The 16,608-nt window shown below is 43.9% G+C and overlaps 1 protein-coding gene across 1 annotated transcript in view; it reads right to left on the bottom strand.

Moving 5' to 3' along the window:
• suclg1 (succinate-CoA ligase GDP/ADP-forming subunit alph) overlaps positions 1-16,608 on the bottom strand; it is a 113,406-nt gene that overhangs the window by 29,121 nt on the left and 67,677 nt on the right. The window contains exons 3-7 of the mRNA XM_070861370.1: positions 12,595-12,711; positions 10,746-10,958; positions 7,917-7,974; positions 5,380-5,463; positions 2,739-2,890 (exon numbers count right to left, since the gene is read on the bottom strand). Coding sequence (XP_070717471.1) covers positions 2,739-2,890; positions 5,380-5,463; positions 7,917-7,974; positions 10,746-10,958; positions 12,595-12,711 — 624 coding nt within the window. The remainder of the gene's footprint in view (positions 1-2,738; positions 2,891-5,379; positions 5,464-7,916; positions 7,975-10,745; positions 10,959-12,594; positions 12,712-16,608) is intronic.

Here is a 16,608-nt window from a genome sequence, read left to right as displayed (position 1 = left end):
TCGTGTACTTATCTAGCCTCCCTTTAAATGCATCTGTGAAGCACTTTGCGATGTTTTTGAGATGAGATGCTTTCTCACAAGTGATTACACTCCAAAAGTACTTTATTGGCTGTAAAGCACCTTGAGACGTCAGCCGTGAAAGGCGCTATATAAATGCTTCTTTCTTTTACATGCAAAATTTAACTCTCAATTAGTCCTTTGATTAACTTTCACTGGATTTTACATCAACTACATCAGGATACTAAATATTAATAACCAGTACAAGCAATGCAACACGGCAAAGATTTTCATTTCATAGATTAGTGAAAACCTGTGAACCTTTTCTAAATACAGACAGCAATGCCAGGCATTTGTTGAGAGGAAAGATAAAGCACGCACATAGGATCTTTCTCGGTCCTTGAATTTCAGCCTCCACAAATCTCAGGACAGTGCATCGTTACAACAAAGGGAAGGAAATATCAAAAGCATCAGCCCGGTTTTTAAGCTATAATTGGGACAGGCTTATAAGGGCTCCGTAATCCTTCCTCAATTCCCATGTCACACCAGCAGCAAAATCTCAGTACGTCTGCGATCGAGCAGTACACCAGGCGAGCAGCCAAGTGGCAGGGAACAATCTTTTGCACAGTGTCATAAACCTCATGCATCCAAACTCTGGGATAAAGCACGAGGTAGGAGGGTGGCAGAAAGAGACATGCAGGATAAACTTCAAAAGAATGGAGGAAGAATGATGTGCAGACACAGAGGGAGAAGTAGAGGAGATGAACCTCCCTTTCCTCAAGTCAGCATCAGCAACTCAACAATCAAAATGCCACAAAGCAACACTTGAAGTACTTGCTTCCCATATGGATCCGACTTAAAATTAACAATACACATTTTAAAAAAAAACAAAGCCCCTTAGCAAGCATTTTGAGAATATAGGGCACAAGGGCACTGCATCATCCAATAATACAAGCCCTGCAACTCGGAAAGAGACAGTCTAAAACACAGATATTTGTGGATTGTATTATAAATGTATATTAAAATTACATGCATCTAAAAACAGGGGAAAGAAATGAACCCAGGTCACCTTGTGAAAATGTTAGCACAATGATTTATACGTGCAGATCTTGTTCAAATGAGTATGTATATACAGTGACACCTAGCAGACAGACCAGGAACATGCTGTGAAACTGAAAACAGTGCTGTGGTGTTGAAATTCAGTTCCTGGTTGTTCTTTAACTACTTGTGCTAATGCAATCAATTAATTGATGCACAGCAATCATTATCAAGTTAAATCTATACGATTAAAAGTCTTGCATACAAAGTATTTCACACTTCAAATATGGCACAAAAACATTATGCTTTTCAACTTTGTTTGTTGGTCAAGCTGAAACCTGGCAGACATAAAAACCCATCATCATCAGGGTCTCCAAATCAAGCTGCAAGGCCTCCACACAGATAGAAATTCTGCTGGTAGAATAATGAATGCAGGCGCTACCCTTGGCGTCAGTCAAGGCTTAGAATCATAGAATATAAATTTATGGCACAGAAGGTGGCCATTCGGCCCATCATGTCCACGCCGGCCAAAAAAAAAGCTAATCCCAGTTTCCAGCTCTAGGTCCCGTAGCCCTGTAGGCCAGGACACTTCAAGTGCACATCAAAGTACTTTTTAAATACCATGAGGGTTTACAGATCCGTAAGTGTCTGCAGCATACTGCTGGTCTTCAGCACAACTCACCACAGTAGCAGAGTTGAATGGCACCATCCTTCTGACCACTGACAGATTCAACACCATTCTTCTGACTGATTCAACAATGTGATTGTTAACAGATACTTAACTTACCAGCCCCAAGCCCCCGTCCCTGCCCTGACTACATACTCCTATAGCACTTTTAACAGACAAAATTCAAGAAATCTGAAAAACAGACAAACTTACCGAACAGACACTCATTCCATCTCCGGACTGATGCACCAACTTTCACAGCCTTTCTTGGCAGCTTAAGTTTTGCTTTCTGCACTGTTCTGAGAGCTCCTATTCTTCTCCTTGGCCGTTACTAATTCTATGGACCCTCAATGTTACTCTTCTGGTAATTCCCCTCCCTGCCTTTGGGCCTCTCGACCCATTTGACTTTTCATCCCATTATACATGTGCACTCTCATCACTGTACTGCTCCCTGCACAAAACACAAGAGATCCGCTCGTCATTGTCAATCCAGGCAACATTAGTCACCAGGCAATGCACTTGACACATGGTCACTCAACAACAACAACAACTTGTAATTATATAGCGCCTTTAACGTAGTGAAACGTCCCAAGACGCTTCACAGGAGTGTTATGCGATACAAGTTTGACACCCAGCCGCATAATTAGAAATTAGCGGAGGCGACCAAAAGCTTGTTCAAAGAGGTAGGTTTTAAGGAGCGTCTTATAAGAGCAGCACAGATCCAACAGGGAACATTCTGATCTCTATGGTCCAGCACCACACCAGCTGTTGTATCCAGCTCCTGAGCCTGGAGCAAGTTGTAGAGCATTTCTATTCTTCGGTTTAGCAGCTGAATATCCAATATGACTGCTTAAAATGAGGAAAATCATATGACCCGATATAGCAGCTCCTGCACGCGATTTCGGATTCGGAATCAAGACTTCATTAATCAGTTCAGCAAACGACAGCTTATTCAACTACGAATGAATATTTAACAGAAGCCGCCACCTCTCCCCCATAGGCTTTTTTTTTTTAAAAAAAGGAGTCTTGTACACACCATATTGTGCTTTTGCAAAAATTCTGCCGCATTCTCCTCAGCGTTGCCTCCAATCTCTCCGATTAGAACGATGCCTTCTGTTTTGGGATCCTTCAGGAAGACATCGAGGCAATCAATGAAGTCCGTTCCATTGAAAGGATCCCCACCAATACCTAGGATTTAAATCGCCAAAATTACCGTGTATTTCATCTCTACAAATTAAGGTTGCACAAGTAGCATAGTGGTTATATGAGTGAAACAGAGGCCTTAACTAATGATCCAGAGACACAAGTTCAAATCCCACCACGGCAGCTGGAAAATTGAAATTCAGTCAATTAAATAAATCTGGAATAAAAAGCTAGCATCAGTAATGGTTCACTCATGCCCTTTGGGGAAGGAAATCTGCCATCCATAACTGGTCTGTCCCATAAGTGACTCCAGGTTCCAGCAATGTGGTTGACTCTTAACTGCCCTCTGAAATGGCCTAGCAAGCCAATCAGTTGTATAAGGTGGCTCACCACCACCTTTTCAACTGCAATTAGGGATGGGTAATACATTCTGTCCTTGCCAAATCTCGTGAAAAAACTTGTTTCGTCACTTGGACACAAGCACTCTGTTTTAGGATGTGCTTCTTTGTACTGCCAAAATGGCCACCATGCTCCCTTTGTTTCTGATTGGTCCCCTTGGAGGATAAGCCACACCCTGAAGTTTCACAGGAATGTGTAACTGGAACCGCTCATCCCAAGGTCTCACTGATTTTGCAAGTTGTAACTCAATCCACTTTGACTTCCTGAAGCAACAAGGGACAGAGCTCCCCAGAAGACAGCAAGGACCAGCCAAAGTGCCTTATCCCAGTCCAAGTGCATGCCTCTCCCAGCCAAAGTGCCTTACGAAAGTCCAAGTACATCCTTCCCCCAGCCGAAGTGTCTTACCCCAGCACAAGTGCATCGTGCCCCCACCACCACCACTATAGATGGGGCATTGTGTACAGATTGTTAACAGGTTTATTGGGTATGAAGTGAACAGTGACAGTGTCGTGGAGCAGTATGGAGGTCCAGTGTTGGTCACTCACCGGTTCTTACATGGAAGAATTTACATGTTTGAAAATTTGAATGGGCCATGCATCTAGTTAAGAACATAAGAAATAGGAGCAGGTGTCGGCTATTCGGCACCTCGAGCCTGCTCCGCCATTCAATAAGATCATGGTTGATCATCGACCTCAACTCCACTTTCCCGCCCGATCTCCATATCCCTTGATTTCCCCTAGAGCCCAAATATCTATCTATCTCAGCCTTGAACATATTCAGAGACTCAGCATCCACAGCCCTCTGGGTCAGAGAATTCCAAAGATTCACGACTCTGAGTGAAGAAATTCCTCCTCATCTCTTTCTTAAATGGCCAATCCCTTATCCTGAGACTATGCCCTCTAGTTCTAGGCACTTCAGCCAGGGGAAACAAGCTTTCAGCATCTACCCTGTCAATCCCCTTCAGAATCTTGCATGTTTCAATGAGATCACCTCTCACTCTTCTATACTCCAGAGAGTATAGGCCCATTCTACACAATCTCTCATCATAAGACAACCCTCTCATCCCAAGATTCAATCTAGTGAACCTCCGCTGCACCGCCTCCAAGCTAAGTTTATCCTTTCTTAGATATGGAGACCAAAACTGTGAACAGTACTCCAGGTGTGGTCTCACTAAGGCCCTGTACAATTGTAGCAAGACTTCCTTACTCTTATACTACAACCCCCTTGCAATTAAAATAGCTAAAGTGCACACAATTTTTTTTGTTTTAAAAAAGAGGGAACATTGTATATTTCCAAAAAGACCCACGACCAATCTGTCTTCTGTACCCTGTAACGTGCAAGTTCCCCACTGCCACAGCATTCGGATGGGGAATTGAAAATCTCTGGATTTCCACTTCCAGCCAACAAGAATGGATGGGGACCAGTACCCAAGTCAAGGATAGACAAATAAATACTGGAACAATTAGATTAACTAAGAACTTAGAATGGATTTGATCAGGTTTCGGATGATCTTTTCATCCACTTGATCAGTTATGCTGAATAACTGCAGCTTATAATAGCTCTGTGGAAATCACAGCCAAAACTGACACCGGCAAATATTAATTTATACCACCATTTTAAAGGGTGCCAAACTTTGAAATGCCATCATAATTCTGAGAAAATCTAACTTCTGGCTCCTTAAAATACACCACACATTATCTCTACAGCTGTGAATGCTGGCTGTCATGGGGCAAGAAAGGCTCAAAGAGTGGGGAGAAAAAAAATAGATGAAACAGAGGGAGACCCCAAAAATGGTAGAAGCTATCTTTATATTGTTGTCAGTGGCGGTCTTTGCACTGGTGGTTCGTGAAGCGTACGTCTCGTGTTGCCGGTAGCAAGCCTAGTGGAAAGACGTGTGTGTTTTTCTAAATCAGCCGGAAAAGCAAGCAGAAAGACAGAGACGAGCTGCAAGTCATAATGTTACAGTGTAACTTGGATCAAGATATATGCTGGACCCATAATGGTGAGAACGTCACAAGAGCCTGGTAACGATTGCACGGTTTCCACACAGTTTTCTTGGCACAGCTGCACTTGGGGCAACACAGGATGAAACATGCAAGACAGGTACAACCCTGGCATGGAAACACACGACTTACCAACACAGAGAGACTGGCCCAGGCCAACCTGTGTCGTCTGGTGAACAGCTTCATACGTAAGTGTACCAGATCTTGATACAATACCTGAAAACAAATATATTTGTTTGTTGAAAACATGAAAAATCCCAACCAAGCTAATTACTGAGTTACAATGGTTCAGTTTGCAATATCCCCATTACATTCCCTATTCCAATTCAGTGTCAGCCGTGGCTCAGTGGGGAGCACTCTCGCCTCTGAGTCAGAAGGTTGTGTGTTCAAGTCCTACTCCAAAAACTTGAGCACAAAAATCTGCCCCGACTGCTCTCTCAGGTGGACGCAAAAGATACCATGGCTATATTTCGAAGAAGAGCAACATACAGCAAGCTCCCACAAACAGCAATGTGATAATGACCAGATAATTTGATTGAGGGAGTGACTATTGGCTAGGACATTGGGGAGAACTCCTCGGCTCTTTTACATCCACCTGAGAGGGCAGGCAGAGCCTTGATTTAACATCTCATCCGAAAGACAGCACGTCCAACAGTGCAGCAGTCCACTGGAGTGTCAGCCTAGATTTGTGCACTCAAATTCCTGAAGACAGACTTGAACCCACAACCTTCTGACTCGGAGGTGAGAGGGCAGACCCTCAGAATCGAGGAAGACTTGCTGCCACTCTAAAACCAACCACTGAGCCATGGCTGACAGAGCCCAGGCTGAATGTGTTTAAGGCTAATCAATCCTGGAAGGGTGAACCCAGTCTTGCCCTCAGCTGATGTGGAATCAGAGCAGAAACCCAGACTAATATTTCTCCCGACTTAATATAGGGCTTGGAGTTAACTGCTGCACCCAATTACTGCCTGGACTAAACTGTTTTTATTTAGCAAGGACTAAGAATCGAACCTTTGTATCTTTCCTATTGGTATAGCTCAGATAGACTTGTGGAACCATAGTAAACTGCAACAGGGATTTTATTTTGATAGTTGAGACTTAATGAAGAAATTGCGTGCTTAGCCAAAATCAGCCAGCAATCCTTTTCCAACTGCTACCCAGTGACCTCTTCTAGAAAGTGTCGATGAGTGGATGAGGTGACAGCAGGATTAGACTCAGTTGTAATGCCCTTCACATTGAATAGGCTCCTGACACTCAATAGCCTGAGGTTTCCAAAATGCCCACTTCAACTTGGTATCAGAGGATTGCTGATGACCATGAAGCCATATTCTGCAGGGGTCCAGCACCCTCAGGAGAGCAGAGGAGAAAGTTGGCTAAAGAATGCAAGACAGAATAACCAGTCAAGAGATATGAATATGTGCAGAGAACATTTCAATAGAAAATCTCAAAAAAACGCCACAGTTCATATCAATCGTCCCCTGTCTTAACGAAACGTATTTTAGCTCCCAGTCTCGCCATGCCTCAGATTTTTAAAATTTGTATTCAGAACCCGCCACGTCCTCACCCCTCCCCCAACCCTATAACATGCATCCACCATTTCTATTATTCTGACTCCGATCATCTTCCCACCATTGGCAGCCTTGCCTTCAGCTGCCTGTATCCCACTTGCTGGAATTCCCCATCTGCCTCATCATTTCCCTCTATTCTTTACAAGACCTCGTTGATAAAAACTTTGGTCACCCTTCTTAATCTCTCATGATAAAAACAGAAAATGCTGGTAATCTCAGCGGGTCAGGCAGCATCTGTGGAGAGGAAGCAGAGTTAACGTTTCGGGTCGATGACCCTTCGTCAGAACTGGAGAGTGTCCGGAAAGAACAGATTCTTAACAAGCTCTGAAAGGGGGAGGGGAAGAAAGAACAAAAGGGAGGGTCTGTGATAGGGTGGAAGGTGGGAGAGATGAGAGAGACAAAAGGAATGATGGACCGAATTCAAATGGTAATGCTAGGAGTTAGAAAAACATTAGTCAAGATAGGGTGTGAATGGCGGGATAATGATCAGCTGCCATTAGAGACAAGGAGAGAAAAAGAAACAGGCTTTGAGTGGCGGGGGGGGGAGGGGGGGGGGTAGAGAAGGGAGCCAAAGATTGGCAGCAGTTACGCTCTGAAATTTTTGAACTCGATGTGGAGTCCAGAAGGCTGTAAAGTGCCTAAACGAAAGATGAGATGCTGTTCCTCGAGCTTGCGTTGAGCTTTGTTGGAACAGTGTAGGAGACCAAGGACGGAGAGGTCAGAGTGGGAATGGAGCGGGTAATCAAAGTGACCGGAAGCTCAGGGTCACGCTTACGGACTGAACGGAGGTGCTCGGCAAAGTGGTCACCCAATCTACGCTTGGTCTCCCCAATGTAGAGGAGACCACATCGTGAGCTTCAAATACAGTATACTAAGTTGAAAGAAGTACAAGTAAATCGCTGTTTCGCCTGGAAGGAATATTTGGGGCCCTGGATAGTCTGGCTTGGCATCTGCTTGCCCTTCACAATGCTGAAGTGTCCGGAGACATCTTTTCCACATTAGATATATATGAACAAATTGTTGTTGCAAGTTTTCTTCATTGCACATTACAGTGCCAAAAGTCCTTAAGAGCTAAGAGACAAATGTGTACCCAGTACTCACCAATTCTTCCCTTCATATGTATGTGTCCGGGCATGATTCCAATCTTGCACTCTCCGGGCTTAAAAATAAATGAATTCAGGGGAATAAGGCATGTCACAGTCTGCACACAACAATCAAATAAGCAAAATACAAAGAGGAGGCACAGAATGAAAAGCATTTAACAATTTACTTCAAGTGAACATGCCAAAATAAGGGAAAACCACGGCAATCAATGTTAGCTGCTCAAACTGAGGTAATTTAGAAATGATACATGATAACCAGCTATTGAGCATTCCTGAGAAACAGCCAGCACTACAACCAATATTCCCTATAAGCTGCGTGGCCGCGCAGCTCTCTGCCGTCCATGCAAATCGGGACCGGCTTTTTCAATGTTAAGTGCACCCCCAAAAAAAGAGAGAACACATTGACTACAACATACGAGACAGGAAAAAATAGTTTGTGTTTGTTCTTAACCTGCTACCTACAGTTTTGGTATTATTTAAGGAGGGATATATACAGATGCAGCGTCGAGGTTATTGTAGGGCGGGCGGGCCCCGCCAAGGAGGTTGTCAGCGGGCCTCGCTGAGGTTGTTGTCGGGCAGGTCCCCGCCAGGGTGGTGTTTGGGCGAGGCCCCGATGAGGAAGTGTTCGGACGGGCCGGAGAGGAGGCCTCAAGGTAAGGGCTGCGGCGGCGAGGCTAGTCCCAAGGCCGGGCACTGAAGCAAGACCCCGAGGTCAGCAGGGTTGTCGGGTCCGGATTCCGGAACATTTTACGGATTCCGGACGACCCTGGCAATAATCGTGTCGGAGTCCGGATTTTAAACACTGCACCTGTACCTGCATTGGAGGCCGTTCAGAGAAGGTTCACGAGGTTGATTCCTGAGATGAGGGGGTTGTCATATGAAGAAAGGTTGAGTAGATTGGGCCTATACTCATTATGTTTAGAAGAATGAGAGGGGTTCTTATTGAAACATAAGATTCTGAGGGGGCTTGACGGGGTAAATGCAGAGAGGATGTTTCCTGTCGTGGGGGAATCTAGAATGGAGGACATAGATTCAAAATAAGGGGCCGCCCATTTAAAACGGAAGTGCGGAGGAATTTCTTCTCTCAGAGGGTCGTAAATCTTTGGAATTTTCTACCCCAGAGGCTGAGTCAGTGAATATATTTAAAGGTGGAAATAGACAGATTTTTGAATGATAAGGGAGTTAAGGGTTATGGGGAGCAGGCAGGGAAGTGGAGCTGAGTCCATGATCAGATCAAACATGATCTTATTAAATGGCGGAGCAGGCTCAAGGGGACAAATGGCCTGCTCCTATTTCTTATGTTCTTATTAGTTTTTTTTTCCTTGGGGTCTGGACAATATTGGTAAGGCAATATTGATATGGCCCATATTGAGTTGCTCTGAGGGTATTAAGAATCAACCACCTAGTGTCGGACTGGAGTCATGTGTAGGCCAGACTGGATTAGGGTGGCAGCTTTCCTTCTGAGCTCGGTGGGTTTTTAAGGACAATCCAGCAGCTTTCATGGCCATGTTGTTCTCATACACAAATGATCAAATTTATTCAATCCAATTTTACAACTTGCCATCGTGCGATTTGAACTCAATCACGAGGATTCTTGCCATTCGCACCCAATCATTTACCTCATGCACCAGTATATGGCAGTAGCTCAAAATGGACAGTAAGATTAGAAGCTCTCTGCTTACAACTGTTATGCAAGGATGTTATGTAGGTCAGACGAGGAGAACATCCGGCTTAACTGCGATGCACTTGTGGTCAAATAGCCTACCAGCAGTCTGTAATTCGTACATGTAGAATGACAAATCTGACAGGATATCAGAGCACGGTGGAACCTTGCCCTCACAAGAGTCAGGGTCTTCAAAACTGGAGAAAACCAGGGCAAAATAAAAACCTACTCTAGAGAGCTATACAAGTATTTACGTTGAGTTTGGGAATGGTCTGGAATTCAGGACAATAACTGGCTCACAATGGACTTCTCTATATTCTTTCCCCGTAATGTAACTTCTGGTTTTATTGGGCCAAAAATTGCAGTTGGAGGCTTCCTGCGGGCAGATGCCTCCTACCAAAGCTGAAACATTTTTTTTTAAAACAAACGTACCTGGAGGAACGAACACTAGCGCTCCGAAGCCCAAATGCACAGAGGCCCACATATTCCAGGATCGTATGCGCATCCTGGGATCACGTGGGCCTGGACCACCAATCACAATGTAGTATTCTCATTCATAGTCATGGGAGCTCTGAGCTCCAATTGCTATCAATGAGAATACCCCTAAAATCAAATAAAACACACACATAAATAAAGCATTTCACTTTACAAAAAAAGTAATAGAATTTCAAAGTTTTATAAAAAATAAAATGTTTTTGAAATGTAAAAAAAAAATGTTTTAATAGTGCTAAACATAAATTTGCCTTCTTGGGCAGGGTTTTTATTATAAAAATAAGTAATCATTTTTTTTCTCTTTTAAAACTCTTACGCTGCTTTTACCAGGTATAAGAGTTTGAAGGATATTCGCTGGGCAAGAGTTGGGCAAATAGTCCCAATCTCCACCCATGAAGACCCTTCTCCCGGGGAGGCGCGCAATCTGTCAAAAGAAATTACGACAGATCACAAGTGTTGGGTACAGGCGCATGCGCTTCGCGCGCATCAACCCGGAACTTGTGGGGCCTCTTCAGGTGCGTGCGCACATCGTATGCACCCGGTACAGGCCGCAATTTACGGCCCAATATCCTTGAATGGTGGAGGAGTTTCTTAAACCAAGATAAAGAACAACTAATGAAACTTTAGCAGTTAAATTAAAAATGGCATGAATCACTTTTTCAGGTCACTTACATTTATTACTCCTGGACAGTTGGGGCCAATGAGCCGAGTCTTGCTCTGACGAAGTAGTCGATGTTTCACCCGTACCATGTCCTGTTGTGGAATTCCCTCCGTGATGCACACCACCAGCGGTACCTCAGCATCAATCGCCTCCAGGATGGCGGAAGCAGCAAATGGGGGAGGGACGTAGATAACGGATGCCTGAGCTCCTGTGCTATCTTTGGCCTAGAAGTACAGACATCAGGAGAGTTTATTCTTTGTAGGGTTCCGGAAAGTTTGAGCCGTTAACCCTTTCTCTTCTGATGAAACGTGCTGCAACGAACAGAAGGATACAGGGTTTGCGCTTGGGGTGGTCTATGTATAGAGCTCCCGTTCTCAGGCACACCGTTAAAAGAGAGTCTCGTGAGAAAATGGGGGAGGGACAAAGAAACCCGCCTTGGTCACTTCAGTCACGTCTCAGACCAAAAAACTGGATGGCAGTCAACGCCTTCAGCTGGCAAACATACATGGGATGCAATGGGGTTGCAGAGAAGAACATAAACAAAAAACACAAGCCTATAAATGCTTCGGTACATATTGATCCACAATTTAAAAATGTACAATTACACTCAAGGAGAACAACAAGCTATTATTAAAGGTGCAAGTTATTTAAAATGGGCATAGGCCATAGTGAGACGAATGAAATCCATAAAGTACAATATACATGCTGCTGAAACCCTCGTCAATGCTCTGTCACCTCCAGACTCGACTATTTCAATACTTTCCTGGCTGGCCTCCCATCTTTCACCCACCATGAACTTCAGCTCATCCAAAACTTTGCTGCCTGTAACCTATCCCATACCAAGTCCCACTCACCCATCACCACGGTCCTCATTGGTGTCCCAAGGCCTTCAATATAAAAACTATAATTCTTGTGTTTAAGTCGAATTCCATCTCTAACTTCCTCCAGCCCTTCAACCTTCACCATCACCCCCCTCCCTCCACCTCCCGCAAGAACTCTCCAGTCCAGACACTGACCGTTTGCCCATCTCCCCAACCTTTGCCCCACTACTGGTTGCAGTGCCTCAGTCATTTAAAGCTCCACGTTCTGGAATTTCCTGCTTAAATGTCTCCAATTCCCTCTCCTCGTTAAGACCCTACTTAAAACCCAGCTCTTCGACCAATGTTGTGGTCACCCTTCTTACAATCTCCTTCTTTGCCTTGTTGCCAGTTTTTTTCTGACACTTCTGTTAATCACCTTTACAGAGTTTGTTTTTAAGATTAAAGGCATTATATTAATGCAAGTTGTGGCAATAAAAATTTTGTGAATTGCAGTTAAGAGTTTCAACAAAATGGTTGCCATTATAATCAACTCAAGGCCATTTGATGATTACTGGTCAATGGCACAATGTTTTAACTCCTGCCTAATTCGTTTTAAACTATTGATGTTCTCGAAGGCTTCCATTAAAATGCCAAACATTTTGCCTGCGGGATCAGCAACTATGTAAAACGGCAACAGCTGAAGTTTTTCGGTGCTGTGTCATTGGTCAATAAACACATGCACGACCATTTTTGAGTTTGATGAGGCAATGCGGCAATGGCAGATGTATTCCAAAGCAGATCAAGACCGATTCTGAAGCTGTTAGAAAACTCAGAACTTTTCAAGTTTTGCGCCGATTCCATATCCTTTTCATGCATCTCCCAAAAATGGCCCACAAGCTTAAATTGTGGAAATTATTTGGTAGGAGAAATTTGCTAAACATTACAAAATGTCTATTGACTCTTTTTCATTTGTCCATTGTTTTTGTTAATCTATTAAAACAGGAAAAGATTCTCCTTGGCGAGAAGTCACTGTCGAAAGCATTAAACCCATTGCATTTACCTCTTTAACTGTGTTGAAGACAGGCAGATTCAAGTGGCTTTTGCCCCCTTTGCCCGGGGACACCCCTCCTACGAAATTAGTGCCATACTCCAAAGCCTGCTGGCTGTGGAACGTTCCCTGGAATATACAATAAAATGAGAGGGGGAAAAACGTTTATTAAATTAACATTCAAATGAAATAATCCCTATATTACGGAGTTTTAAAACAAAATTGTCCAATTATCTCTCCTCTGGTATTTTATCCAAGTGGCTTTATTCACCTGAGTGCCTGCATGTTAATCGACTAGTGAGGTGAAGAGTAATCTCACAGCTAAACACGATCCTGTTGTCACCTGTTAGTCACGCACTTGCACTTTACAGCAGGGTGTAAGAATAAAAATATTTAGTAATGATAAAATTGATTCTGTATATATATATATATATATAATGTTAAAAGTGTAGATTATATGAAAGGCTGTAGTGTCGAAAGAAACAAAATGGATAACTTCCCCAAGTTCACGTCTCCTCTGGCTAGGCAGAGCACAAGGAACAAAGGAAGCAAGGCTTTGAAACTCACCAAAGAAGAAAAGGTGTGAATTGGAAAACCATTAACCTAATCAAGGAATGGCACCGGCCCTCCAGACAGACACATGTATGAGGAGAAGCCAATCAGGAACGGCCCTGGAACCAAGACCCAATCCTGAGGCTTTGAGTAACAATGGCCTTAAGGGGTATAATAATACAAGCAAAGATTACTGGGTCTCTCGTTCTCTTCTCCTTAAGCACACGGCAAAATCAGGACCTTCCTCTACAGACAAAGAAGCAGGCTGTGTGCTTTGCCAGAGAGAAGTGATGTAATACCTTTTTATAAATAATTATTGTAACATCATTGTATCTGTTGTAACTAAGTCGATCCGTAGGATAGCTGGCGACTGCTGATAGATGTGCATGTGTGTGTTTAATAAACTATTCCAAATTGTTTTAAAAGAATCAGTCTTGCTGTCAATTAATGCCAGAGATTTAGAAATCTTACACAGGGTCACTGAGAGCAATCGGGTATGGAAATCATGTCCGATTTTACCCCAACCCAAGCTGAGGTGAATTATACTGCACTAACCTGGGTGGATATCAGCTAATTTAAACTGGTGGCAATTAAAACTGGGAACTTGAATGCACTTTTCTACTTGGATATTTAAAACAGGTTTTTTAGAGCATTCCAAAATAGACTAGACTTAGAAAATATTGCAACAAAAATGAGTGTTGTAAATAAAGTTCCTGTTAAGCTGTGTGGCCACACAGCGGTCTGGAGGTCACACGCAGGCCGCTCACCAGTTTACAAATGGAAAAGAATGTGCACGCACGAAGATTTGAATGGGCCGTGCACCCACAAAAAAATTAGAGGGAAGATTGATTGCAAACTAAACACACAAAATAGGATGCAGGAGGATCCCATTCAAAAGGTACCGGAAAACCAATAAATGAAGGCAGGCCAAATCTCACAGCTTTCGCTATATTGGTTGACAACGTCTACCACGCAGCCTCTCCCGCTCAGAACTACCAGCCAAATACAAGTACATGCACTGACTATTAGGAGTACTGAGCCCGTTAGCGTCCTCGATCAGGCCAACATCCCCAGCATCGAAGAACTGACCACACACGACCAGCTCCGTTCGGCAGGCCACACTGTTGGGGAAGAGTGACCATAATATGGTGGAATTCTGCATTAGGATGGAGAATGAAACAGTTAATTCAGAGACCATGGTCAAGAACTTAAAGAAGGGTAACTTTGAAGGTATGAGGCGTGAATTGGCTAAGATAGATTGGCGAATGATACTTAAGGGGTTGACTGTGGATGGGCAATGGCAGACATTTAGAGACCGCATGGATGAATTACAACAATTGTACATTCCTGTCTGGCGTAAAAATAAAAAAGGGAAGGTGGGTCAACTGTGGCTATCTAGGGAAATCAGGGATAGTATTAAAGCCAAGGAAGTGGCATACAAATTGGGCACTAATAGCAGCGAACTTGGGGACTGGGAGAAATTTAGAACTCAGCAGAGGAGGACAAAGGGTTTGATTAGGGCAGGGAAAATGGAGTACGAGAAGAAGCTTGCAGGGAACATTAAGGCGGATTGCAAAAGTTTCTATAGGTATGTAAAGAGAAAAAGGTTAGTAAAGACAAACGTAGGTCCCCTGCAGTCAGAATCAGGGGAAGTCATAACGGGGAACAAAGAAATGGCAGACCAATTGAACAAGTACTTTGGTTCAGTATTCACGAAGGAGGGCACAAACAACCTTCCGGATATAAAAGGGGTCAGAGGGTCTAGTAAGGAGGAGGAACTGAGGGAAATCTTTATCAGTCGGGAAATTGTGTTGGGGAAATTGATGGGATTGAAGGCCGATAAATCCCCAGGGCCTGATGGACTGCATCCCAGAGTACTTAAGGAGATGGCCTTGGAAATAGCGGATGCATTGACAGTCATTTTCCAACATTCCATTGACTCTGGATCAGTTCCTATCGAGTGGAGGGTAGCCAATGTAACCCCACTTTTTAAAAAAGGAGGGAGAGAGAAAGCAGGGAATTATAGACCGGTCAGCCTGACCTCAGTAGTGGGTAAAATGATGGAATCAATTATTAAGGATGTCATAGCAGCGCATTTGGAAAATGGTGACATGATAGGTCCAAGTCAGCATGGATTTGTGAAAGGGAGATCATGCTTGACAAATCTTCTGGAATTTTTTGAGGATGTTTCCAGTAAAGTGGACAAAGGAGAACCAGTTGATGTGGTATATTTGGACTTTCAGGAGGCTTTCGACAAGGTCCCACACAGGAGATTAATGTGCAAAGTTAAAGCACATGGGATTGGGGGTAGTGTGCTGACGTGGATTGAGAACTGGTTGTCAGACAGGAAGCAAAGAGTAGGAGTAAATGGGTACTTTTCAGAATGGCAGGCAGTGACTAGTGGGTACCGCAAGGTTCTGTGCTGGGGCCCCAGCTGTTTACATTGTACATTAATGATTTAGACGAGGGGATTAAATATAATATCTCCAAATTTGCGGATGACACTAAGTTGGGTGGCAGTGTGAGCTGCGAGGAGGATGCTATGAGGCTGCAGAGTGACTTGGATAGGTTAGGTGAGTGGGCAAATGCGTGGCAGATGAAGTATAATGTGGATAAATGTGAGGTTATCCACTTTGGTGGTAAAAACAGAGAGACAGACTATTATCTGAATGGTGACAGATTAGGAAAAGGGAAGGTGCAACGAGACCTGGGTGTCATGGTACATCAGTCATTGAAGGTTGGCATGCAGGTACAGCAGGCAGTTAAGAAAGCAAATGGCATGTTGGCCTTCATAGCAAGGGGATTTGAGTACGGGGAAGGGAGGTGTTGCTACAGTTGTACAGGGCCTTGGTGAGGCCACACCTGGAGTATTGTGCACAGTTTTGGTCTCCTAACTTGAGGAAGGACATTCTTGCTATTGAGGGAGTGCAGCGAAGATTCACCAGACTGATTCCCGGGATGGTGGGACTGACCTATCAAGAAAGACTGGATCAACTGGGCTTGTATTCACTGGAGTTCAGAAGAGTGAGAGGGGACCTCATAGAAACGTTTAAAATTCTGACGGGTTTGGACAGGTTGGATGCAGGAAGAATGTTCCCAATGTTGGGGAAGTCCAGAACCAGGGGTCACAGTCTAAGGATAAGGGGTAAGCCATTTAGGACCGAGATGAGGAGAAACCTCTTCACCCAGAGAGTGGTGAACCTGTGGAATTCTCTACCACAGAAAGTAGTTGAGGCCAATTCACTAAATATATTCAAAAGGGAGTTAGATGAAGTCCTTACTACTCGGGGGATCAAGGGGTATGGCGTGAAAGCAGGAAGGGGGTACTGAAGTTTCATGTTCAGCCATGAACTCATTGAATGGCGGTGCAGGCTAGAAGGGCTGAATGGCCTGCTCCTGCACCTATTTTCTATGTTTCTATGGATGCCTGACACAAGACTCCCAAAGCAAGCGCTTTACTTGGAGCTCCTACAC

Source organism: Pristiophorus japonicus, chromosome 2 (assembly GCF_044704955.1).
Source record: "Pristiophorus japonicus isolate sPriJap1 chromosome 2, sPriJap1.hap1, whole genome shotgun sequence".
NCBI lineage: Eukaryota > Metazoa > Chordata > Chondrichthyes > Pristiophoridae > Pristiophorus > Pristiophorus japonicus.
Note: the sequence above shows the minus strand (reverse complement) of the source record. Positions and strands in the feature narration are given on the sequence as shown.